Raw genomic sequence first — 22976 nt, 5'->3', positions numbered from 1 at the left:
AGGTGCACCCTAGCATATCATTCCTGCTCTATTCTGAGTATATCATCATCACTGACGATGGCGGCGGTGAATGTCTCTCAGATACTGGCAGACACCTTAAGCGCAGATGCAAATACTAGGATCGCTGCTGAACTCAAGCTTTCTGAGGTTCTGCTCCATCAAGGCTGGTTTTCAAAATCGCGACCATTGACTGCAGATCTGATGTTTAGCACGCGTTTATCAGAGGCAGCTCTAGCTCTAGCACAGCTTATTTTAGCACAGGACGTTGATATCCCGCTCCGGCAGATAAGTTCTTTCCCTTCTTGCTGCGATGTTTGCCTCTTTATCTTGGATCTTACCTAGCACTCAGCAAGCATTGTCCTCAGAAAATATGTAAAGGAACGATGGTCTCCATACTTTGAATCGTTCAAGGGCAACGCACCTTCAGTAGAGGTATGCTTCTCGACATTATCTGGGTTCATCATATCGATCTTCTACAGATCAAATCCCGCATACGCCATGCTGTCTTCCAAGGCTTATCAGACTCGAACCGGAAAATCCGGTCTTTATGTGTGAGTCCCAACCCAACTTGAGCCATTGGCACACTTATATCTCAATTTTTATGCGAAGGCTCATACAATGTCATATATTGGGAACTGCGATTGGCCGGATGAATACCCTGAACTACTCAATTCCCTTATTTCCTTGATTTCTTCAAGTTCTTCTGACGCTGTGCATGGCGCGATGCAGGTGTTCACCGAATTTATAAAATCGGACCTCACCGAAGATCAAATTTTACCTGTATTGCGACAGCTTCTTCCCGTCTTGCTTACCATCCTTGGATCCACGGAGGTGCGATCCAACTTCTGTTCTGAAGTTTGATTTGTGACTGAAATTCTGAGAATAGCAACATACACCTTTGACTCGGGCGCGAACTGTGTCCGTTTTTCGTCAATGCGTGACAGCACTCTACATGGTCAAAGATCAACACCCACAAGCTGTGAAGGAAGCTACTGCAACCATCCTGCCAGTTTGGTTGGATGCATTCAAAGTGCTTCTTAACCTTGACCCTTTGAAGGACGTATCCAACGAGGATAACTGGGATGGATTAGCTGTCAGAATCCAGGTCTTCAAGGTATTTGATTAAATACACGATCCGACGGGCTTCCTGATGCATGCAATTTCAGACACTGGACGTCATTCACACATCATTCCCTCGTGCCATGACCTCGTACGTTCGTGGTTATCTAGATGCATCCTTGCGTCACCTTCAGGTGATGTCCGAAACATATGATACATTCTACATCTCAGGATCCGGAAGTGCCCCTGGGTCGTCAGAGGAGGAAACAGTAGAAATACCGCACCTCATCTGCCCTTTGTTCGACTTTGTTTCGAATGTTGTCAGAGGGGGAAAAGCGAAGGAATGGCTTCAGATGGAGAACCTGAACAGTTTGGTCTCCGCGATTTTCAATTATTCACGGATGACGGCGGATGACGTTCGTCCCACCCACGTCTTTGCTTTTGGATGTTGATTGATTGACTACAGGAAGAGACGTGGGCGACAAATGCCAATGCTTTCGTGGCACATGAGGAAGATGACACACAGGCCTATGGCGTCAGAGTCGCTGGCTTCGAGTTGCTATATGTACGTGCTGGGCTAGACACATTCAAAAGAAGACTAATGTCTTCCGCAGACTATTCTCAACCGTTCTCCCGCCCAAATTTGTGCTACCTTCCAGACTACGATTCATCAGGTCATTGCAACATCACAGAGAGCACGAGAAAATGGGTCAACTGCTTGGTGAGTTGCTGAAAATAGATTGCGTTCAACCTCTAATCGGTCGAGCACAGGTGGAAACCACTTGAAGCATCCTTGGCTGCGATTGGCTCTCAATCCGAAGATGTCCTCGAGTGCATTGAAAATGAACAGGATTCTGGCCGAGCAAAACCTATTGATGTGGAGGATTTGCTTGCCAATGTCGTCCCGTCTGTCCTAAACCAGTCTGGTATGCATCACGCATCTTCACGTGGGGTTCACGTTATTTGATATTTCTCCAGACTTTCCATTCTTGCAAGGCAGAGGTTTCGTATTCGCGAGCCAGTTTGCCAGGCTATTGCCGTTACAGATGGCTGGTCAGTATTTGGAAGCTGCTATGCATGTCATTGAATCGAATGCTGCTGGGATTCCCGTGAAAATATCTGCTGTCAAAGCCATTCACAAGTATGTGTTGTGTACTTCGAATGACACCCATCTAATACCTCAGCAGCTTCTGTGAAGGCGCGGAGGAGTCGGCTATTACGCCCTTTGTGTCGCGGATTGCACAGGACCTGGGGCCATTCCTACTGGTAACGACTGAGGACACGTTATCCTTGGTTCTCGAGACGATGTCGGTTGTTCTAGATGTCAACAGGGCTCAATGGCTCACCACTGACTTGTCCAATTCTCTCGTATTGGCCGTCCTGGAAGTCTGGGCGAAGAACAACAAAGGTAGAATAGACCTCACCTCCACCTTTCAACAAACTAATCGGAGATCATAGATCCCATCTTCCTATCAATTTTCACCGAAATATTCACCTCGCTGGCCTCCTCGATTGGCACAGGAGTGTACGAAACGGTTGTCAAACAGGCGCTTCCCACTCTTTGTACTGCCATCGCGAGTTCCAAACCTCAAGAAGCCTGGATAGCAGGGTCTGCCATTGACTTGATCTCAAGCCTCGTTCGTGGTGCACCCGAAGGCGGCCTTGGAGACGGCTTCTTCGCTCTCCTAGCACCTAGCTTGTTTAGCTGCCTTAGTGAAGCAGAAGATCGTGATGTTCTACAAAACGGCATGGCGTGTCTTGCTTTAATAGTCCGCAAAGACTGCAGGCAGATCCTAGAATGGCGGGGCCAATCCGGCCAATCCGGTCTCGATCATATTCTGAAAGTTATTGCGAAGCTTCTGCAAAACGACGATGAATCCGGTGGTTTGGTCATTGGTGATCTCATCATCCACTTGCTGCGTCATGCAGGCGAAGCTGTTCTCCCAGTACTTCCAGAGCTTCTTCAAGCTATGGTATTGCGTATGCTATCGGCCAAGACGGCCACATTCATCCAGAGCCTCGTCATTCCATTCGCGTTCCTCGCTTATAACCAGCAGGACACAGTGTTGTATTTGCTGGAATCTACTACGACGAATGGCAGGAACGGTCTCGATATCCTTATCCAGACGTGGTGTGAGAACGCAGAGACGTTCCAGGGCTTCTGGCAATCACGTGTTAGCACACTGGCGCTCACAAAATTGTACGCCTCTGGTCGTCCAAGCCTGCAATCATTGATGGTCAAGGGCGATATTATCTTGAAGCCGGAGACGAAGAATGGTGAGTCTTCATTCTGCATAAAGAATTACTCGTTTCTGGATATTCAACGGTTTCTGCTTGTGCTTCCGGGACAGTGATCATGACCCGGTCGCGAACGAAGACGAGTATGCATCATTTGCCTATCTCTTGTTCTTTTTGCTCCGTTTGGTACTGACTTTTGGCGGCGCAGCACCACATGAATTTACATCAGTGCCTTTCCCCGTGAAGGCGCTTAAACTGCTCGTGCACGATCTCAGAGCTGGGGGCGACTCTGCGACGATCCCCAAAGCCGAGTTTGATGTGGACTCGGACGATGGTGTGCGTACTGTTTTCAGGCTCCTTTATATGTCCTGCTAAGCGATAAACAGGATGAAGAATGGACAGAAGAAGAGCAACAGAATCAGGGCTTCAAGCAAGAAGAATTTGCCTTCCTTTCTGAGATGCTGGGTCCCCGCGGCGTCAACTTTGATAATGACGACATTCTCGAAGAGACGGATGATGAAGACCTTAGAAACGACGCCATCTCTCAGATTGACATGCAGGTAGGTGTTGCTGGTTTAACGGCGACTCGTACGTGCCTGACAGATATTTCAGGCGCACTTGGTGACATTCTTCAAAGAATGCGCATCACACAACGTCAACAACTTTTCCGCAAGCATGGAACAATTGTCGGCTGAGGAGATTATGGTTGTGCGCCACGCTATTGATCACTGAGTTTGGATGGTCAGTTCCCTACTACGAAAACATATTGTACATGAAAGCAAGAGCGTTATGTGATGATGGTATTCTGTCCCGTAGATACAAATTAGTATTGCTGACAAGCAACTCTTAAAAACCCTCCTTCCCCAAGTCCCATTCTCGAACAGTCCCCCTTTTCTTGTACTCGATATCCATAATGTTATCACCCCCACTAGCCCAACGATCAGCAACCTCACTGTCTGTGCCTTTCTTGTTGACCTTGTCTTTTGATATTCCGAGACGTTCAAGACGTTTCTTTTCAGCTTTATCTTCTCGTCGTTGCCGAATGAGTTCAAGCATGGCGTCCCAACCCTCGAACTCTGCGTCACTGACCAAGCCAGTAGCAGGTACGTTGGGGACAGGGAGTGTTGTGACATCGAGTCGGGGGTCGTAAGACTCTTGAAAGTATTTGTCCATCTTTGAGGGAAGCCGCGCGGGCGGTAAAGGAGGGGGTGACGAAGACGGTGACCGAACGCTGTGGTATGAACCTGACGAAGTGACTACGTGTTGGGGTCGGCGTGGTGGAGGGGAAGGTGAAAGTGTACGAGGGGGCGGTTTGGGAAATTCGTTGGGAGCTCCTGATTGACTCTTGAAAGAAGGTAGAATTTCCCCTGTGGATTCCACAGCTTCATCATCTGGGGAGGTTTGGGATGACCGGGAAGGGGACCGAGTCGTACGACGACTCAGCCGCGTCTGCTTGGTGGTCTTTCTATGAGCATCATCAGATAGAGATACTGATCGCGTCCTTTTCCTGGAGACCGGAATCCCTGGAACAGGCTGCGCTAGCGAGTCGATGCGACGTGGAGAAGTAGAACGGCTCGTATGGCGTCTTTTCCTTCTGGGGTTGTCGTCATCATGTCGTCTACGTCTTGTATGTTGACGGTGATCGAAAGAACTAGCTCTCTCGGAAGATGGTGATCTCCGGCTGCTTGTCCTGTGCTTCGTATCACTATTCCGTTCCTTTGATGGTGAACGTGATTGATGTCTCCGTTTGCTGGGCCTGTTTCTGTAGTGACTGTCATCATCTTTATCATCTTTGTAATGCCTCCCAGGACTCTTTTCTTTCCCCTTGTTCCGGTCTTTATCCCTCCGTCGGTCATGTTCCCTTCGAATACCCCAACCATGTTCATCATGGTCAGGTCTCCGTCTCCTCATGCGTTCGGCAGCGACAGCCTCTTCCGCACGAGCTTTCCTATCTCTGCGCTCTTGCTCATCCTTCTCCCTTTTGATTTCCTGTGCAGCAAGCGCCTGTGCGCGAAGTATAGTCTTGTTGTGATCATCTGTGCTCTTAATGATTGAACTGAGGAAACGCTTGTTCGGGCGAGGCGCATTTGGGTCAGGCCTAAACAAGTCTTTGGTGAGTTGATGGTTTGATTTTTTTAGATGGTAGACTCACGCAGGTGGAAGATATGCCCTAATTCCTACGGTGCCGTAGCTTTCGGCCTTCTGTTTGGCTTCCCTCAATATGAGCTCTGCAACGTGTCTGTCAAGGTCGTCGTCAGTGATAGACGGAGAAACGGCTGTCCCCATGGACGCCCGGACGAGGTTTGAAACGACGGAGGATAGCGACGACTTGGACATGTTTGACAACGTCCCTCTGAGAGTCTTCGGCAATCTGAATCCCACAGCTATATTTGTCATTGTTTGGCTTATTGTGGCTCCCGGTCCGTCGGCGACCTTAGGTGCGGATCATAACTCGCTCTCGGATGCATCTTCACAGGCGAGCGAACTTCAATTGACCCAAGTACGACACCATTGGCAAATATTTTGAGACTCGTCCCTTCCGAAATCAAACTTTCCGCAGGCATCGGCTCGATCACATACCGCCTGATCTGCTAAGTCGACTCTTATTAAGTATTTGACGAAAACAAAAGACTCGGCCCAAGTACGAGAAGGTCTTTGAATGAATTTGAATGGTCTCGTGTAAGTCTCGCGTGATTGTTTCTCCGTAGACGACGCATGGCATGCTCAGGGGAGCTCCGCGGATCGACTTATAGAGTTCTATGGTAATTCGACTCCAAGGCCTTTTTGTTTATCGATCCGATACAATAGCAAGGTTTACAGTCAGTCATATGCGTCATGAGCAAGCGACGATATACCCCAGACTCAGTGTACGTCCCCTTATCGCTGACGTCAGTAACGTTAAAGCGGCTGATGCACTCTGTGATCAACCTCACCGAGATCAGTCGCTATCAGCGATATCACGATCAGCTCCCCAGTACCTGTAATCTCTTTGAGAGGTGGCGCAATCCCCCCTGTTCCATCACTCCGTTCTGATCAAGTGAGATAACCTTAACGCGCGGCCTCTTGCTGAAATCACGATCTCAGTCCAGGCAAGAACGTAATTGCCGATCGGCCACCAATGAAACGTTCCCTAACTCCCTTCAATGAGCGGGTGCAACCGCGGCCCTTCATGAGCTTTTATTACAATTTATTATATTACTTGTGAGAACACGACCGTCGCGTGTAAACCTGTGTAAACTCGCGGGTGCCTTAGTAAATCAGGGGGAAGACCAAAATTTTCTGAGAAAATAATACTATTTCGCCTCCGACTCACTGAAGCAGAATCCAGAACCCTTTGGGTAGAACATCATTTCGCGTCCGACTCGATTTGAAGCAATGTGCCGTCTGCGATTAATTTATACATTGTCGTCGCGGCATCGAGCGGGTTTGTGGGGGATTTAGTCTATCGATTGTGATTGATTGGAGTGGATTGCTTTTGTCTGAGCGCCAGAAGCTTGAGGGCCGTCCGCGCGGCAACAACCGACAGTAGGTTGCCCCTAGCAGTGGAAGAAGGTTCTTGACAGAACGGAAGACATGAAAATGAGTCATAATGACAGACGGTGACCGTAAGTCGTGGGATGTAATCCAATGGCACTGGAATCAGGGAATCGATAAATCCGAGTGGCCTGAAGGTCTAGGGAACTACATGTCCCTACTATGACTATGTCCCTCCTAATTGAAGGAAGACTTCCCAATCGATGATGTGTACAGACCGTCACATCGGAGAATTTGTGGGCTCTTCGTAGGGTCTCGTTTCAGTAAACGTATAAGCTTCGTTAACGTTTCGATTTATTGAGATTTGAAAATGGAAGGTGTGAACCGTGTAGACGGAGGTAATTAGCCCATCTGCTTACCATCATTGCAAGGTTCGGAACAGCGCGTCTCGTCATCATGCTCCGGCGGCAGTGTTAGAAATTTGTTATGAGCTGTGGTCATTTCATTTCACCGCCTTCATATAAATATGGTTCCACGGAATGCGTTGAAACCAATATTCAGCCTGCCAAAGCTGACCAAGTGCTGAATAGCACTGGGCCAATCTTGTCCTATACATCGCGTATCTTAATCAGTGATCTAATATCATGACTTTTTGCGGATACTTACCATATTCCGGGCCTCCAATGGTGAGTAGTTTGATGCAGGTCGTCGGGGCGCACTGTTAACATATCTGCAGGTTGTGGAACACGAAATATCACTCAAATTCACGTCTAGTCCTCCTCATGACTCGGAAGTTTACGACAACATTCAAACACCGCGCGTGCCTGCTAGCGGCATTCCTATTGAAATTGTGCTGACCATCTTGGAGACCGCGTACTTCGATGATAAAGGTGGTCCTGACATCGACCTCTTAAGCAAGTGCACACTTGTTTGCAAAGCATGGTCGCTCCATGCTCAAAAGCTCTTGTTTCGACGAGTTCGCCTCCGCTCGCATTCGGCGTTTGCTTCCTTTACTCACGCTGTCAACCGGAGTTCTCCGCGCGGGCGAATACTCGGTGACGCCGTTGTTCAAATGCGTGCTGTCCTTGATTATAACCAGCCTGGTTGCCTCAATCAATCGTCACTCGCTGTTGCAGTGGCTAATTGCCCCAATTTGTACGAGCTTGACCTTGCTCAGTACGGGTACGTGGCTGCTGGTAAAGATGTCGTTGGAAGTCCTGCCCAAGAACGCATGCGTCGTCCCGCCCCGTCTTTTGACGACCATTCCCTAGCATTACTTATTGCTGGCCCACACATCACGGCTTTGAACTTCAGCAACTGGTCGGAGAACAATCAGTCCCTTCTCCAACTTCTTGAAGTTTGGCCTTCTTTGAAATCACTCTCCATCACTGGAACATCTCCCGTTCTATCGCCTGGCATGACGTATCTACCATTCCCCTGCGCTCTGGAAGAACTGCGCTTGAACTGCCAAAGAGAACCTGCCAAGGAATTTCTTGACTGGCTCTTGCATCGCTCCGCGGAAGAAAAGAGTTTACGAGTCATTGACCTAGAACGTCAGCCAAGTCCCGAACTTTTAGACTTCCTCGTCGAGAAGCACGGCGAAACGTTGCACTCGCTAGCCATTCCATCTTTTGCCACGCATGAGCACGCACATGCGGCGATGCGATGCCGCTCTCTTCGCGAGCTTCGCACCGAGAGCTCATGGTCTTCTCCTGTCATTTGCCGTCAAATGCCGGAGACTATACAACACCTAGCATTCGGGCTGGACCTGGATACCCTTCTCAATCCTATCGTTGATCTCGTCAAGACTCGGGACGACCTGCAAGCAGTAACAGTTAACCTTTGGCGCGACGGCCACCGTCATCCGCAGTTCGCATTTCTCCAGATGGCGTGCGCATACCGCGGTGTTGATCTCCGTCTAACGCGGGATGTGCGAAGGATGCGCTTGTTGGTAGTGAGTAAACAGCCTTCTTTCCTGCTGTAAAATTGACATTGATCGACCGAATAGCGCGGGGATCCAGTTGTGCCGCCGACGTACCCGCGCACTCAGACTCTCGACAGCATGCAACCTGCTATCTGCCCTGTTTTTGTGGCATAATCCGACGATTGTAATTCCGTCATGACACTTGAAGAATCCCATTACCTACGAGTACCAATATATTTGGACACGACCCCCATTCTACGTCGGCTTTTGCGTTATCATGATCATCTTCTAATCACACCTTATTCATTCATGAATATTTTCTATTGTAGCTGTCGGAATACGTATCAGCCTATACATACATCAATATGACAGAACTATTACTCTACTGCACATAACGAGGGCTCAACCATTGATTCATGCAATAATTATCTTCTTGATCACGGTCACTGTCTTGTTCCAAGGGTTAACCGGTCACGGTCATAACGGCCAAGATAATTCCAGTTTGAGGTGGTTATTGTGCTTGAATTCTATTTGACTCTTGATACACACGCTAGCTTTGAGTCTTCGACCCCCGCAAGGTGCGTTCTTCATTTTGTTGGTCCTGGAACAGTAATGAACTATGTAAGTGAGTAGCAGTCGACGATATCGATGACTACGGCGGTCTCGACATCCAGCGAGCTGTCGAGCCTTCCAGACGTTCTCTCTGGCTCGCTGCTCGCGTCAAGCTCATCTAATCTTCATTTCCTCGCCGAATTACCTACCAATGCGCTCTCAGATTTACTGTCAACGCCGACCGCGCTCACGACGCAATCTCATACATTGACTTCTTCACTCACTGCTTTGACACATACATCTTATCCGACCTTTCTCTCCCTTCACGACACATCAACAGCGCTGCTGACATCACTCTCTTCGTTTGACACGTCACTCAATTCTCTAATCAACACTGCTCTACCAGCTCTTGATGGCGCCGCACGCGTTTTTCGCGAGAAGACTGGTCCAGAGGTTATCGAGGGAAGGCAGAAAGCACGCGTTGTACTGGAGCAGCACGACAAACTATGTGACTTGCTTGATGTTCCAGTCCTCATTGACACATGCGTCCGCAACGGGCTCTATGCAGAAGCTCTCTCACTAGCTGCCCACGCGTCATCTGCATTGTCCTCTCTAATCGCTCAAAGTAGGAAGAATTCCAGCGGTGACGAAGAAGCGACGCACGGTTTGCCGCTTCAACTCGCAGATTCCTTGCAAGCTGAGATAGCTTCTTCGCTGCATTCCATGCAACTCATCCTCCTGAACACGTTATATGAACCCGCTCGCAAGCTACCAGCGTTCTGGAAAGCAGTACAATTTCTTCGTCGAATGAAGGCCATACACGAGGACGAACTAGCACTCGTGTTCATCAGCGCCCGAATTGGATGCCTTCGTGATACCTTGGATGGTATTGAAAGGGATGCTGGTATACCTTCCGATGCTGGAAGTCTGGAGTTTAAGTTCCCAGCTGGAAGCACTGTAGAGGAAAGAGAGCGGGAGATTGATAGAGAGGCTGATGACGTCGCCCGGTTCTTAAAGAAGTACATTGACATTTGGAGGGAAGGCGCATACGATCTTGTCACGCAATATACGACGATATTCCTCGACCGTTCGCATGCTGGAGCACGGATAACACCACCTGCAGATCAGGATGCCTCGACATCCTCTTATATCATCAGACAAACGTTGCCTTCCACACTTCTGGAGCTGCTCCTTCCGACTCTCCGATCGTACCTTGAACGTGCTTATCCTCACCTCGCACCACTTGCGACACAGCTTGCCTATTGTAGTTCTGCTTTAGCACGCGTAGGGATGGTAAGCGTCATACATTTTTAATCCTTCTCGCATTAAATTGGTGCGCATACAGGATTTTCGTGCGCTACTATCACCACTGATTTCACGATCAGTCATCAGCGGGTTTGTACGAGATGTGCGACTCGGTGCGGAGCATGAATGGTCTGGCGTGCTTGCCAAGCACGTCACGAACAAACCCAAGGCCTCTCCTCCTTCCATCTGGCTGGTTGCCACACCTAACAGTGTGCCTGCGTTCAAGACGCTCGCTCTCTCGCCATCCAATACTTCGCATTCTCCGCCGCAAGTGCTAACCGCCTTCCCGCCGCTTGCGAAAATGTTAAACGCATATATTCGTGCGCTAAACAGGTTACGCATGCTTGCGCCTGTTGATGCGTTGTGGGGCATCGTAGATGGTGCCGAAGAGTGTCTTGCAAATACAGGCCACGGTCTGCTACAATATGCCAAAGACTGGCGAGGTGGGGATGCGAAAGAGATACAGATTCTGCAAGCAGCTGGGGCAGCATATACCCGAGTTCTTGTTCCTTGGCTGCAACGCGCTATTGTGGAGGGTGTTTTCAGTGCCTCACTCAAGGATCGCCAATCTGTTGGTGACGGAGCTGGAGACCCCGTTGCAGGCGGAAAAGGTAAACGTGAGTTGTCTTTCATAGTTAGAGAGTGGGAGAGCTGGCTAGGCTCCACAGGAATATAATGTAGAGATGCGATGGCAAAGCGATCGATGCCCTTGATCTTGATTTGTTTTCTCTGATTGTGAGTGTTCTTGATTCCATGAACCAATGAGCCAAAACAACATTGCCACCCAACATAGTTATGTGGTTCGTTCTGTTTGGAAATATATATTGAAATACGAGGTGTCCGTCTTGTCGGGAATGTCTTGCTAGGAATACTCCTCGGTGCTCCGACGTGCAGCCGCCTTGCATTCAGCACTGCCCGGGAAAGGGAGCGACACTAGACTAAGTGCGGCGATAGCTAGCGATGCTAAGTATGGTTGCTACAGGGGCACACCTATTTCTAAGCTGAGAACACGTGCCTTGTCGTTCACTCACGTGTGCACTAGCACTCTTTGCTAATAGCAATATGCCTTGACCGCCTTAACATACTGGTGTGCTTGTTCAGCAGTGATCTTGCCCAGTGACCCTATTTCACGCGCTCGTGGGCTGTGGCATCAGGCTTTCAGGTCACGCGTTGAGTCAGGGATAAAAACCGACCCTCAAAATGTACCGAGGTCCGACCGACGCACAAACTTCGCGCGGGTATTGTAGACCAATCTGCTTCTGAATGATGCTCAGAATGACTGGCCAGATAAGTCGTTGCTTGTGCGCGCAGAGAAGGCCTTGGAAAACTCTATGCATTGGCTATTTCTTACCTACAAAACGGTTTCCCTTAGCTCATTTGTGTACGGGGGAGTGCGCAAGCCTGTACCTTTGGGGATCGAAGAATTCCTTCTCTTTGATCCCGGACCGCATGACCCTGTCATACGTCACGATGGATGGATATTCACTTCGCTTATTCAGATCTTGTACTTAAGCCTACCTGCTTAGCGGGACCACTCTCCAACCGCCTTTTCTTAGACGTTCGTCCTACTAGATCATGGCAAGAGATGTTCCAACGAGCCGTAGAGCGGTCTTACTCGCCATTTTCATCGCGTTCGGTGAGTTAACTCTCGTCACTGCCATCCAGTACTCATTGAACTCTTCTTTGCAGGAGGTGCGCGGTTTTCATATACAGACCATAAAACGTACGTCGTTTAATAGCAACTATAAAGCTCCCACTTCTTTGCTTACATGGCCAGTAGATTGACACCTACGGTGATACAGGCTTCCTGTTTGGGTATGATATGGGCGTCATTTCCGTATGTACTCATACTTCCTTAATCCTCGGCACATCCGAGTCTAAATTGTTCGTCTACTCTAGGGATGTCTGATTATGCCAGACTTTATTCGCCGATTCGGCCAAGAAGGAATGGATGGTCAGTACTACCTGTCAAGTTCGAGACAATCGATAATCGTTTCTCTTCTGTCGGCTGGGTAAGACTACGATATTTGGTTCTACTCTGTGCTGACATTCACACCTGTCGTAGCACGTTCTGGTGGGGGAACTATATTTTTTTTGCTCTTATAATAATCTGACGATGCTTAAAGTGGAGCCATCGCTCAAGCGTTCACATCTGATCGGCTTGGACGCCGTGGATCCATTCTGTTCTGGTCGGCTATCTTTACTGTCGGCGTGGCTATCCAAACTGGCACGACATACTCTCTTGTTCAGTTGGTAATAGGGCGTTATATCGCAGGCTTAGGTGTCGGTTCATTATCAGGTCGGTGCTGATGTCAGGATAAGACTCTGTGAATCTAACTACATCTATTCAGCTATTGTGCCCCTGTACAACGGAGAAACGGCACCGAAAGCTATTCGTGGTACGATCTTGGTCATCTACCAAGTCCAAATTATCTCGGGGTCCGTGAAGTCTTCATCCTCCATCAGAACACTCGCTAACGGTTGCTATCTAGCATATTTTTGAGTTACGTGCTTGAACTCGGAAGTCACACAATCAACAACTCTGCGTCTTGGCGACTCCCTATCGGATTGCAAATGGTCTGGGGCATCATACTTTTGTCTGGAATATTTTTCCTTCCAGAATCTCCGTACGTGCAATGCTGAAAATTTCTCATTTCAAACTGACGAATTTGACCTTTACTAGCCGACACCTTCTAGGAACTGGACGAGGTAACGAAGCGCGCAAGGTAGTTGCAGAACTCAACGGAGTTTCTGAGGACGACTCTCTTGTCATTGAAATTGTCGAGGGACTCGATTTTGCTATCAGAGCAGAGAATGAGGGTGGCAAAGCGACTTGGTTAGAATGTTTCTCCACGAGAAATGCACTATGGCGTCGAACAATCAATGGCATGATGCTTCAATTTATTCAGCAGCTTAACGGCCAGAACTTTTACTGTAAGATCCCTCATGCTGATTTATTTTTGATTTATAATGACAATTGTCGACAGACTACTATGGCGACACCTTCTTTCAGAGTGCAGGTGCAGGGCGAGTCTTGAATTTCTCCATTTAATGCAATTTAGCTCATGTAATGTCAGGCTTTCACCTTATATCATCCAGACGGTTCTTGGTGCTGTGTCGGTTTTTGGAACTCTCCCCGCACTGTACTTCATCGAGGCTTGGGGTCGCCGAAAGGTATTCCTTCTTCTGTTAGACGATAAGAGGAGAAATTTACTTTTTCCTCTAGTCCCTTCTACTTGGCGCAGCTGTGCAAGCTGTCTGTGCATTAATCGTTCGTGCACACCATCCGTTGACAAACAGTGTTGGACTGATACTTCTACTAGGTTGCTGTGGTGGGGCATACCACTCTTGCGCCTACCGGAACACCAACTTCGGCACTTACTGCTCGTAATAGAGCTGGGGGCGACGTCGTTATTGCTTTTGCAGTATTTCAAGTGTTCAGCTTCGGTACGACTTGGGGACCTACTCCGTGGGTGTACCTTGGGGAGTCTTTCCCTCTTCGAGTACGCCCCAAGTCAATTGCTCTGGGCAGCGCGACAAGTACGATTGCTCCATTTTCACTATTTGAATTCGTTACTCACGCTTGTCCAAGACTGGTTCTGGAACTTCATGCTTTCATTCTTCTCTCCAAGGATTGTCGATCGGTGAGTCAGCCAAATGTTTTGAAGATATTTCTCGGTGTCTGAACACCTTACTAGGATTGGTCCAATGATAATGATGGTCTTCTTCGGCATGCTTGTCTTTGGATACATTTACGTGTATTTTGCCATTCCTGAGACCAAAGGTTTAACTTTAGAAGAGGTAATAATTCATTGCACGTTCTAAATTGCTGCCCATCTAATGAACAACTAGGTGGATGAGTTGTACCGCTCTGGCATTCCGCCCTGGCGATCAGTAGGCTGGCGACCGAGTGAGAAGCATCATCATGAAGTGCATGAGAAAGGAACTTTGGACTCGGTGGAGAAACCCTGAAGATATATATGCATCGCAATACTACGTATTGATATGATAGTGCCCATGTACTTGTACGCTGACCATGTTATTCTAAACGATGAGTAAGTTATGTTTTTTTCACAGACTTTGTTTCCGATGAGGGAAGACAGTATAGAATGAGGCAGGTATCAACAATAACAAGGCATGGCGATAGTAACTATAGGGCTACAACTGCGAAGTAGGACGTGCACCATCCGGATCCACTTACAAGCTGGGATTCACGTTGTTTGCGATGCCTACTAGTGATTGACCAGAACGATCAGATCTAGACTTAGAAAGTGCTCATAGTACTCACTTCATACTGAACTGCAGTCTGCACAGAAAGTTTCACCGATTCGAGGCGTCTACAGACACAGCAGAAACATTAGTGAACAAATCGACTTTGAGAGACGTGTCAGGATCAGATTAGCTTGAAGGTGAAACAGGAGGAATTTGGGTCGTGATAGAGTCCAGGAGCGTCATGATGCATCATGTGCTATGTACGCCCTCCATCGCAATTCGGGAAGAGTGTCCACGAGTTATTTTGGACTCGGAAGTAGTCCCCATGCGTACTCAAGTCTGCCTGCAAGGTGACCTTGAGCGAATCCAAGATGACAGTGGGACAGGAGCCAGCGGCCTAAGCCTAAAGTAAAGCAGGCAGGCTGCGATGATGACGGCTAAGTACGAACATGGTCTAGTGACGTTAATTATAAGTTACGTAGTCATCTGGGTTTGATGTAGATTTGGCAGGCGAAGCGCGGTGTTTGAAATGAAGTTCGAGTTGTGCGAAAGAAGAGTTTACTGAAAGGGTCACTGGTAGATTGTCGATGGCTTCTACATCAGGAAAATTTGGTAATATCAGATCAGAAATTCACGAGATTACATGCAAAAACAAAGGTAGATAAAGTAATATACAAGAAAAACAAACTGAAATCCAAGGATAAAATATGACAAAAAACCTACAATTCAGATGAAAATAGGTCTTGTCATGCAAGTGCACCAGCATTTCTCGACCGAATGGTAACCGATGGCATCACATTGTAATCCAGTGCATCACAATGCTTGGCCTTAAAGGAAGCTTATGTAAGTGAGCCATCTGAAATTTTTTCGTCAAGTTCAACTTTCTACCGCTACTTCCCTTTCAACCACTACCACCGCTATTATTATTATTTTGCCCTCTCACTTTTTAGGCCCTCCTCACTCAAGGTCACTCCGTGGTTCTTCGTCATGGTCCCTCCTCAATCCTGGTCCTTCGTCGTGGTTGTGGTCCTTCCTCGCGGTCCTGGTCCTTTCTCGTGGTCCTGGTTCTTCCTCACGGTCTTGGTTCTTCCTCGCGGTCCTGGTCCTTCCTCATGGTTGTGGCCCTTCGTGGATCTGGATCTGGACCCTACTTCCTTGTCTATCCTCTTTTCTTATCTCCTTGTTGCTTCCATTTATTGTAGAATTACCTATGTATATTTGCTACTTCTTTTTTTATCAAAAATTTCAAAAAACCAAACCAACAAATGAGTGAAAAAATTGTGTGCAGCCCAGCATTAGCAAACTATGTAACAGCTGATAGCGCTGACAAGTGATTGCAAACATTTGCCGGTTTGGTGATAATTGGCAAGTAATTGCAAATAGTCTGTCATAATTGTACTGTTGGCAGTGTTCATCCAACTTAGTCCAGGTATATAAAGCTTTATCTTTTGAACTGCAATTTTGATGGATATTATACAAATGTTAGGCCAGGTAAAGCTTCACAAAACTTTATCATTTTCGTGTCAGTTACCTGATGTAGAGCAGCACACAATGCCCGCAGAACCCCTACTCCAACGATAATCAACAAAAAATGACCGTAAATTTGAAGTAACTGCGACTGCCAGTGGGGTTACAAAAGTCATGAAAAGTAGTAGTCGGCTGAAAGCTAGAGAAATGGGAGGACAAGAGTGGCATATATGAGAGACCAAGTGAGAAGCATGGTAGTGACATATCAAAACGAAATTTACGAGGTACAAGAAAAGCTAGCGCCAGATTCTGTGGAAAGAGCATTGTATCTGGAAGGATCTAACAGATTCACATGGCTTTGCGATCGGGCCCTGGCAACAATGGGACAAGCCTAGTTTGTCGTATTTCTGGGCCCATGGTGCCAAAGTACCTGCAATTCCAATCTGGTTAAGTGATGGTTCATACCAACGAGAAAGTCTTATTACCTTTGACTTTCAAAACCCCAAGAATGGCTTGCTCGAACCCAGTTTGCTGCCCCATTAAGGTACTCCTTGACTAGGACGTTGACGGAAGGCCCCCATGAGGGAACCTTTGCAAGACCGTCAATAAATTGTTTCTGAACTTCAGTGTGATAATGTGCTGCCCAAGCCATCATGCTGCCACTGTCGAGGTCCAGTTCCAACATGACAATGCTGATCAAATTATGGAATTCGTTCCCAGCCACTTGCTCCTTGCTGTACGATGTCATGTCCTGTGAAGGATGTTAGCAGACTGCAAATTATGATGCCCTCAATATCACTTTACATTATCGATAAATATGAGCTCTGTGATGTAATTAGTAAGATCCATGATGATGGGATGGTAGAACACTTCATCAGGAAGGTCCATCCCCATCTCTAATATTGTTAAAGAAGGTTTTAACCAACAGTTGCGCACTGGAGCTTGATGTAGTCATCAAGACTGTGCCTACGGCCTTGCTCACGGTCGAGGGCCTCGACAACTACTGAATTAAAGTATTCATCAAATGTTTCAAGGAAGTGACGTTGAGAAGGCAGGCTTGCGGATTGGATTGCGCGAGCCCAAAATCTATGCAAAAAAGCCTTGGGCTTCAGATGTTCGTCAAGCAAGTCAGAAGCACTTGCACTTACTGTCGTGCAATTTTGCCGAGAATGCATTCGCCTTCTGGTCGTATCTTATGGGGATTATGTAGGGCATCGAGCACGATGTCCATCCTTTCCTTCGTGACTGCTTCATTCTCCATGTCGGTGTACTCCTCCACAATGAAGAATAAATTCATCAAGTCACAACTGCTTTGGAGGTGTTCTATTTTGTTCAGGAATGGAATCAGGGTTCTGCGATGAGTCAATTGCCAGAGTACAAACCTCTTGGTGCATTGGGATAAGCCAGTGCTGATAGGCGGGCTATAAGAATGTGTTAAATCACCGTCAGAATCTAGGGCTCGTGACATAGGTCGCACCAAAATCACATTTGTCGAATGCTTCTTGTGACTTAGGACTCAGGGCCTTGAAATCATGGAATGAAGCATCGACTTCAGCTTTCACATCTTCGTAATGAGGATTGATGGTACGAGGCCAGGGCCAGTTGACCATAGTGTCTGGGAGGTATATCGTCTTTGGGCGAGCATCCATGACTTCCGAAATATAGTTTCTGATGAGGAATGCAAAAGTTGAAAGAGGGGCGGATTGTCGCTGGTCCAGTCCAGAGCTTCCCGCAGAACTTATATAGTACGTGCCCAGGTCAGAATCGGCCCACTCCACATATCCATCTGCAATAAATAAATGTGGTATATAACCACGATTCTGTCAGCATCAGACTGCAAAGGTAGCAGGATCGGCCTGATGAAACATCAGAAAAATTGGTTAGTCAGAGGTTAACTAAAACGTCTTCCCTACATCGTCTTTGTCGCAAGGCTTCTTTTTGAACTAATGGCTTCTGCTTTGATAGGCCCGAATGAACGTTGAAATAGGCTGATAGGCTGGCACATATGCTTACCGGACTGCCAGCGTGATCAACCAAGTCATTAGTGTCATGTAAGTTCTGGAGTCAGTTTCAGCCTTACAAACTGGAACCTTCGTTGGTCAGATGCTGACTATAGTGCAACCCAGATTGGACTTTCCAAGCGCCCTCTGGGACGAGATATCTACACCGTTCAAATCCTGGAACCAGACACCAGCTGACGGTTGGTACTACATAGCCATACTGGCCATCATGATGGTGTTAGGAAATCACTAGAGAGGATCGTCGTGTTGCTATAATGTCTTCAGAAAAATCTTTGTGAAGGCTGAGGTGACTATACTTATCTAGTCTTAATATCCGTGACACCCGCACCGTCACAGCTTTACATCAGTAGAAGTTTTGATACTACTGTGCACCCACAACCAATTCTGAGTCGAACATGTTGTGTTTTGCGCGAATGAAATCAGAGTTCCGCGATTCGTCGAACGCTAAGGTCAAATACAAGCCCTACTAACGATAACAAGCAAGATAAGATCAATCAAGAGAATGAATGAGGACATAATGATGGGCGGTCATGAACCATATTTTTCAAGAATCAAGGTTGAAAACTGTGCCTGCTATAGTTATCCGCACCCCCCACACCCATATTATATTATATCTTTATATCTAAGAAGTAAAGTACAATGGTTTCGGAAACGTCCGAGCGCTCGCATGGCTTTCGCGTATTTCGCGTATTTCGCTTACCTCGCTTAAACCTGTTTTTGGAAATCTCGCGTGGTTTTGTCATGTGTTTTCGAGCGCCGATGTTAAGGTCGTACTCTCGTAGGATCGGATCCGAAGGACTTCGGCCTCAGCTCGTACGCTGTGCCCCTTTCCCAAGTACTGTCCCTTATTTCAAAGTACTTAACGATATCGCGTCCGAAGGTCCGGACGGGTCTCGTAGTATATCCGGATGTCTTCCGGATATCGGAAACGCGTATAAGGCTAATCCGGACGTATCCGAACTAGAAACTAACAGAGTAAAGACTACCCGAAGGTAGAGCCGAGGATATAGACTATCGGAATCTATCCGAAGTCTCGGAAGGTGACAAGAGTAAGAAGGACTCAAGTCCGGAGGACAGAAAGAGGACAAACTAAGATGATATTCGAACTGAGGTACTACAGGACATATACACGGGCTTATATACTAAGAGGTTAATGAAACGATAAGTAAGCAGAGGTCCGAAGGCTATGTACGAAGCATGTGCAAAGGTTATCAAGCACGAGTCGGAAATGAAGCATAGTCTAACGGATCAGTAATCATACCGGTAATAGGTATAATTGAAACACTGGGAATAGGAAATACCGAATAAGCTGTGTTTAACATTAAATGAATAGGAAATGAAATAGGAAGCTTATCGGATATCGGATCGGAAGCATCGGACCGGACCGGATCTCAGGGTCCGAAGTCCGGAAGAGAAGCGTGAATATATGGGATATGACAGCCGACTCAAATAGTGTTGCCCTTTGGAAACTTAGCACAACCTTGGTAACTGTGTATGTACATGGCATTAAATAATGAAAAAGATGTGTATGAGCAGGGAAAGGCAGATGTGTGATTAGATTTGAGTGTTTTCCCTACTGTAATTGTTATGGTAGTATTTTTTGTATACATAGAGCAAATAATGGAACAACATATAATACAATTACAGACAGGGGGAAAACAAATATGAGATAAAGAGATTGGGAGATGAATGACAGAAGGTTATGAGAAAATAACAAAAGGGAGAAAAAGACCACTTAAAGACTCAAAAACTGGAGAATGGGAGGACAGGAAAATGGGGATGGGAAGCTGGGAGAACCAGAGGACAGGAGGGCAGTGACTCAAATAATGTTGCCCATTGGGAACCCAGCATGATGTTAGTAATACATGTCATTAAATAATGTGTTTGAGCAGGGGGACGATGGGATTTGAGTGTTTTGCTTACTGTGATTGTTAATAGTGACTGAATATGTACATAAATTGAACAACATATAATACAACTACAGACAGGGAGATAACAAATATGGTGACAGGAGATAAGATGAGGTTGTGAAAAAATAAAAAAAGGAGACAAAGACAATGTAGACTCAAAAACTGGAGAATGGGAGGACAGGAAAATGGGAAACTGAGAGAATGGGAGATGGGAGACGGGAGAGACAATGGGAGACAGTAACATAGGACACAATGGAAGATGGGGGGCAGGGAAAAACAGGAAAATAAATACATTCAATGATACTATTACATATTTTGTAAGTTTAATTTTGTCAAACTCCTGCTCAAAGAATGTAGAACTGACTGATCTTATGTACTATGTACTTTTAGTTTTTTTGAAATGCTGCTCATAAATGTATTTTCACTATCAAGGCATGATCTTATTCAAAATACACAATTTATTAGGATGCAGCCTGAGGCCAGGAAGCCAAAGGAGGGCGCAGCCCTCCTTGGCTTTCTGTGACAAAGGAACAATGCTCATCAGGAGCCTTCAGAATTATTAGGATGAAGCTGAGGCCAGGAAGCTTAAAAAGAGCGCGAAGCGCTCTTTTTTTGCGACCTGTGCTGAAGGCAGAACAGGTGTGTGCTAGTAAGTGAATTTAGCCGCCAATTGAATATTGCTAGTGACCCCATTTACCTCGGGATACGCCTTTGGATGCCAACAGGTCAGTTTAGTGCACTGCAATTGCGCTCAAAGTTCGGTATTAGTAGTATGTAGCCATGTGGCTGGGTCAGGATTAGGTAACATCGGGAGTAGGCTTCCAAGTAACAACGCACAAACATGCCATTGGCTAGTGTCCAAGCTGCACAGGTAAACTTATAGGCTTCGATCAATGACAGTTTATAATGACATCAGCAAAAAGTTCTCATACTAACCTAAGTGTAATATCATTACAGTAACTGCGACTGCCAGTGGGGTTACAAAAGCCATGTATGAACATTGAAAAGCACTAGTCAGCTGAAAGCTAGAGACATGAGTGGCATATATGAGAGACCAAGTGAGAAGTATGGTAGTCATATATCACAACATAATTTGCGAGGTACAAGAAAAGCTGGTGCCAGATTCTGTGAAAAGAGATTTGTATCTGAACAGATCTGGTATATTCACATGGATCTGCATTTGGGGCTTGGTAACAATGGGACAAGCCTATTTTGCTGTATTTCTGGGCCCATGGTGGCAAGGTACCTGCAATTCCAATTGGGTTAAGTGATGTGGCTACCAATGAGAAATTCACATTACTTACCTCTGAGATTCGTAACTCCAAGAATGGTTTCCTCGAGCCCACATTGCTGTCTTGTCAAGATACTCTTTGACTAGGACATCAATGGAAGGTCCCCATGAAGGAACTTTTGCAAGACCATCAATGAATCGTTTCTGAACTTCGGTGTGATAGTGCGCTGCCCAGGCCATTGCACCGCTTACGTCAAGGCCGAGGTCAAACATGATGGTACTGATGATGCTATGGGCTTTGTTCCCAACTACTTGCTCTTTGTTGTATGAAATCATGTCCTGTTGAAGATCGTGAGCATACTACAAACCAAGACATCCTCAATACCAATTTACATTATCGATCAGAACTAAGTCTGTGATACATTCAGCAAGATCCATGATGATGGGATGGTATAACACTTCATCAGGAAAGTCAATTGCCATCTCCAATATTGGGAAAGAAGGTATTACACCAACAGTTTTGCACCGGAGTTGTAACTAGTCATTGAGGCTGCGCCTATGGTCTTGTCCACGGTCAAGAGCCTCAGCAACCACTGAATAAAGGTATGCAGGGAAGGTCTCGAGAAAGTGACGTTTGGAAGACAAACTTGCGGATTTGATCGCACGAGCCCAAAATCTATTTGAAACCCCATGAATTTCAGATGATCGTCAAACCATTCAGAAGTACTTACTGTCGCGCAATTTTGCCCAGAATGCATTCATCTTCTGGTCATTTCTTATGAGGATTGTGTAGAGCATCCAACACGATGTCTGCCATATTCTTTGTGAGTGCATCATTTTCGAAGTCGGTGTACTCGTCGTAAATGAAAAATAAATTCATCAAATCACAAGCAATTCGAAAGTGTTCTATTTTTTCAGAAACAGAATTAGGGTCATGTGGTGCATTAATGGCAAGAGTACGAACCTCGTGGTGCCTTGGGATAAAGCAGTGCTGTTAGGAGGGCTATAAGAAAAAATGTGTTAAATCACCGTCTGAATCTAGGGCTCGTGACATAGGTCCACTCACCAAAATCACATTTGTTGAATGCTTCTTGTGAATTAGGACTCAGGGCCTTGAAATCACGGAATGAAGCATTGACTTCAGCTTTCACATCTTCATAATGAGGATTGATGGTACGAGGCCAGGGCCAGTTAACCATAGTGTCTGGGAGGTATATTGTCTTTGGGCGAGCATCCATAGCTTCCAAAATATAATTTCTGATGAGTGCAAAAGTTGAAAGAGAGGCAGATTGTCACTGGTCCAGTCCAGAGCTTCCCGCAGGACTTATATACGTGCCCAGGTCAGAATCGGCCTACTTCACATATACATCTACAATAAATGAATGTGGTATATTGTGATTGTCTAACTACCGATGGTGGCTGTAACCATCAGCGTCAGACTGCAAAGGTAGTAGGGTCGGCCTGATGAAAGATCAGAAAATTGGTTAATCAAAAAATTAACCAAAATGTCTTCCCTACTACATCGTTTTTGTCGTGTGGCTTCTTTGTAAACTAACGGCTTCTGCTTTGATAAGAGCTCGATA

The 22976-nt window shown here is 46.6% G+C and overlaps 7 protein-coding genes across 7 annotated transcripts; 4 read left to right on the top strand and 3 right to left on the bottom strand.

The window, feature by feature from the left end:
- Positions 1–57: 57 nt before the first annotated feature.
- On the top strand, positions 58–4029 carry HD556DRAFT_1237859 (armadillo-type protein; the record flags this gene model as incomplete). Its single annotated transcript, XM_041297934.1, has 16 exons — positions 58–312; positions 343–432; positions 480–551; positions 610–831; positions 887–1114; positions 1167–1433; positions 1526–1624; positions 1674–1780; positions 1831–1985; positions 2038–2200; positions 2247–2467; positions 2518–3336; positions 3411–3440; positions 3506–3633; positions 3684–3857; positions 3910–4029. The coding sequence occupies 16 exons, from the start codon at positions 58–60 to the stop codon at positions 4027–4029; spliced, it is 3150 nt and encodes a 1049-aa protein (XP_041159838.1).
- Positions 4030–4143: 114 nt separating this feature from the next.
- On the bottom strand, positions 4144–5634 carry HD556DRAFT_1443524 (uncharacterized protein; the record flags this gene model as incomplete). Its single annotated transcript, XM_041306630.1, has 2 exons — positions 4144–5395; positions 5450–5634. The coding sequence occupies 2 exons, from the start codon at positions 5632–5634 to the stop codon at positions 4144–4146; spliced, it is 1437 nt and encodes a 478-aa protein (XP_041159837.1).
- Positions 5635–7415: 1781 nt separating this feature from the next.
- On the top strand, positions 7416–8869 carry HD556DRAFT_1443523 (uncharacterized protein; the record flags this gene model as incomplete). The annotated part of the gene is made up of 3 exons (XM_041306629.1): positions 7416–7457; positions 7508–8725; positions 8780–8869. The coding sequence occupies 3 exons, from the start codon at positions 7416–7418 to the stop codon at positions 8867–8869; spliced, it is 1350 nt and encodes a 449-aa protein (XP_041159836.1).
- Positions 8870–9208: 339 nt separating this feature from the next.
- On the top strand, positions 9209–11568 carry HD556DRAFT_1373949 (Dor1-like family-domain-containing protein). The gene is made up of 3 exons (XM_041303021.1): positions 9209–9273; positions 9329–10540; positions 10593–11568. The coding sequence occupies exons 2-3, from the start codon at positions 9344–9346 to the stop codon at positions 11226–11228; spliced, it is 1833 nt and encodes a 610-aa protein (XP_041159835.1). The 5' UTR covers positions 9209–9273; positions 9329–9343; the 3' UTR covers positions 11229–11568.
- A 440-nt stretch (positions 11569–12008) lies between these two features.
- On the top strand, positions 12009–14765 carry HD556DRAFT_505219 (general substrate transporter). Its single transcript, XM_041310801.1, has 16 exons — positions 12009–12188; positions 12242–12244; positions 12355–12389; positions 12452–12564; positions 12618–12626; positions 12679–12851; positions 12904–12991; positions 13045–13179; positions 13236–13486; positions 13540–13579; positions 13630–13726; positions 13779–13823; positions 13876–14092; positions 14145–14196; positions 14251–14353; positions 14405–14765. Exons 1-16 carry the CDS (start codon positions 12128–12130, stop codon positions 14522–14524), a joined length of 1542 nt encoding a protein of 513 aa, XP_041159834.1. The 5' UTR covers positions 12009–12127; the 3' UTR covers positions 14525–14765.
- A 1668-nt stretch (positions 14766–16433) lies between these two features.
- Positions 16434–17880, bottom strand: HD556DRAFT_1478943 (terpenoid synthase; the record flags this gene model as incomplete). Its single annotated transcript, XM_041308571.1, has 6 exons — positions 16434–16661; positions 16717–16982; positions 17036–17127; positions 17154–17317; positions 17380–17554; positions 17709–17880. The coding sequence occupies 6 exons, from the start codon at positions 17878–17880 to the stop codon at positions 16580–16582; spliced, it is 951 nt and encodes a 316-aa protein (XP_041159833.1). The 3' UTR covers positions 16434–16579.
- A 3446-nt stretch (positions 17881–21326) lies between these two features.
- Positions 21327–22631, bottom strand: HD556DRAFT_1432229 (isoprenoid synthase domain-containing protein; the record flags this gene model as incomplete). The annotated part of the gene is made up of 6 exons (XM_041305104.1): positions 21327–21408; positions 21467–21732; positions 21787–21930; positions 21985–22069; positions 22197–22299; positions 22460–22631. The coding sequence occupies 6 exons, from the start codon at positions 22629–22631 to the stop codon at positions 21327–21329; spliced, it is 852 nt and encodes a 283-aa protein (XP_041159832.1).
- Positions 22632–22976: the final 345 nt, after the last annotated feature.

This window comes from Suillus plorans, assembly GCF_016647745.1.
Source record: "Suillus plorans strain S12 chromosome Unknown HD556scaffold_30, whole genome shotgun sequence".
Taxonomy (NCBI): Eukaryota; Fungi; Basidiomycota; class Agaricomycetes; order Boletales; family Suillaceae; genus Suillus; species Suillus plorans.
Note: the sequence above shows the minus strand (reverse complement) of the source record. Positions and strands in the feature narration are given on the sequence as shown.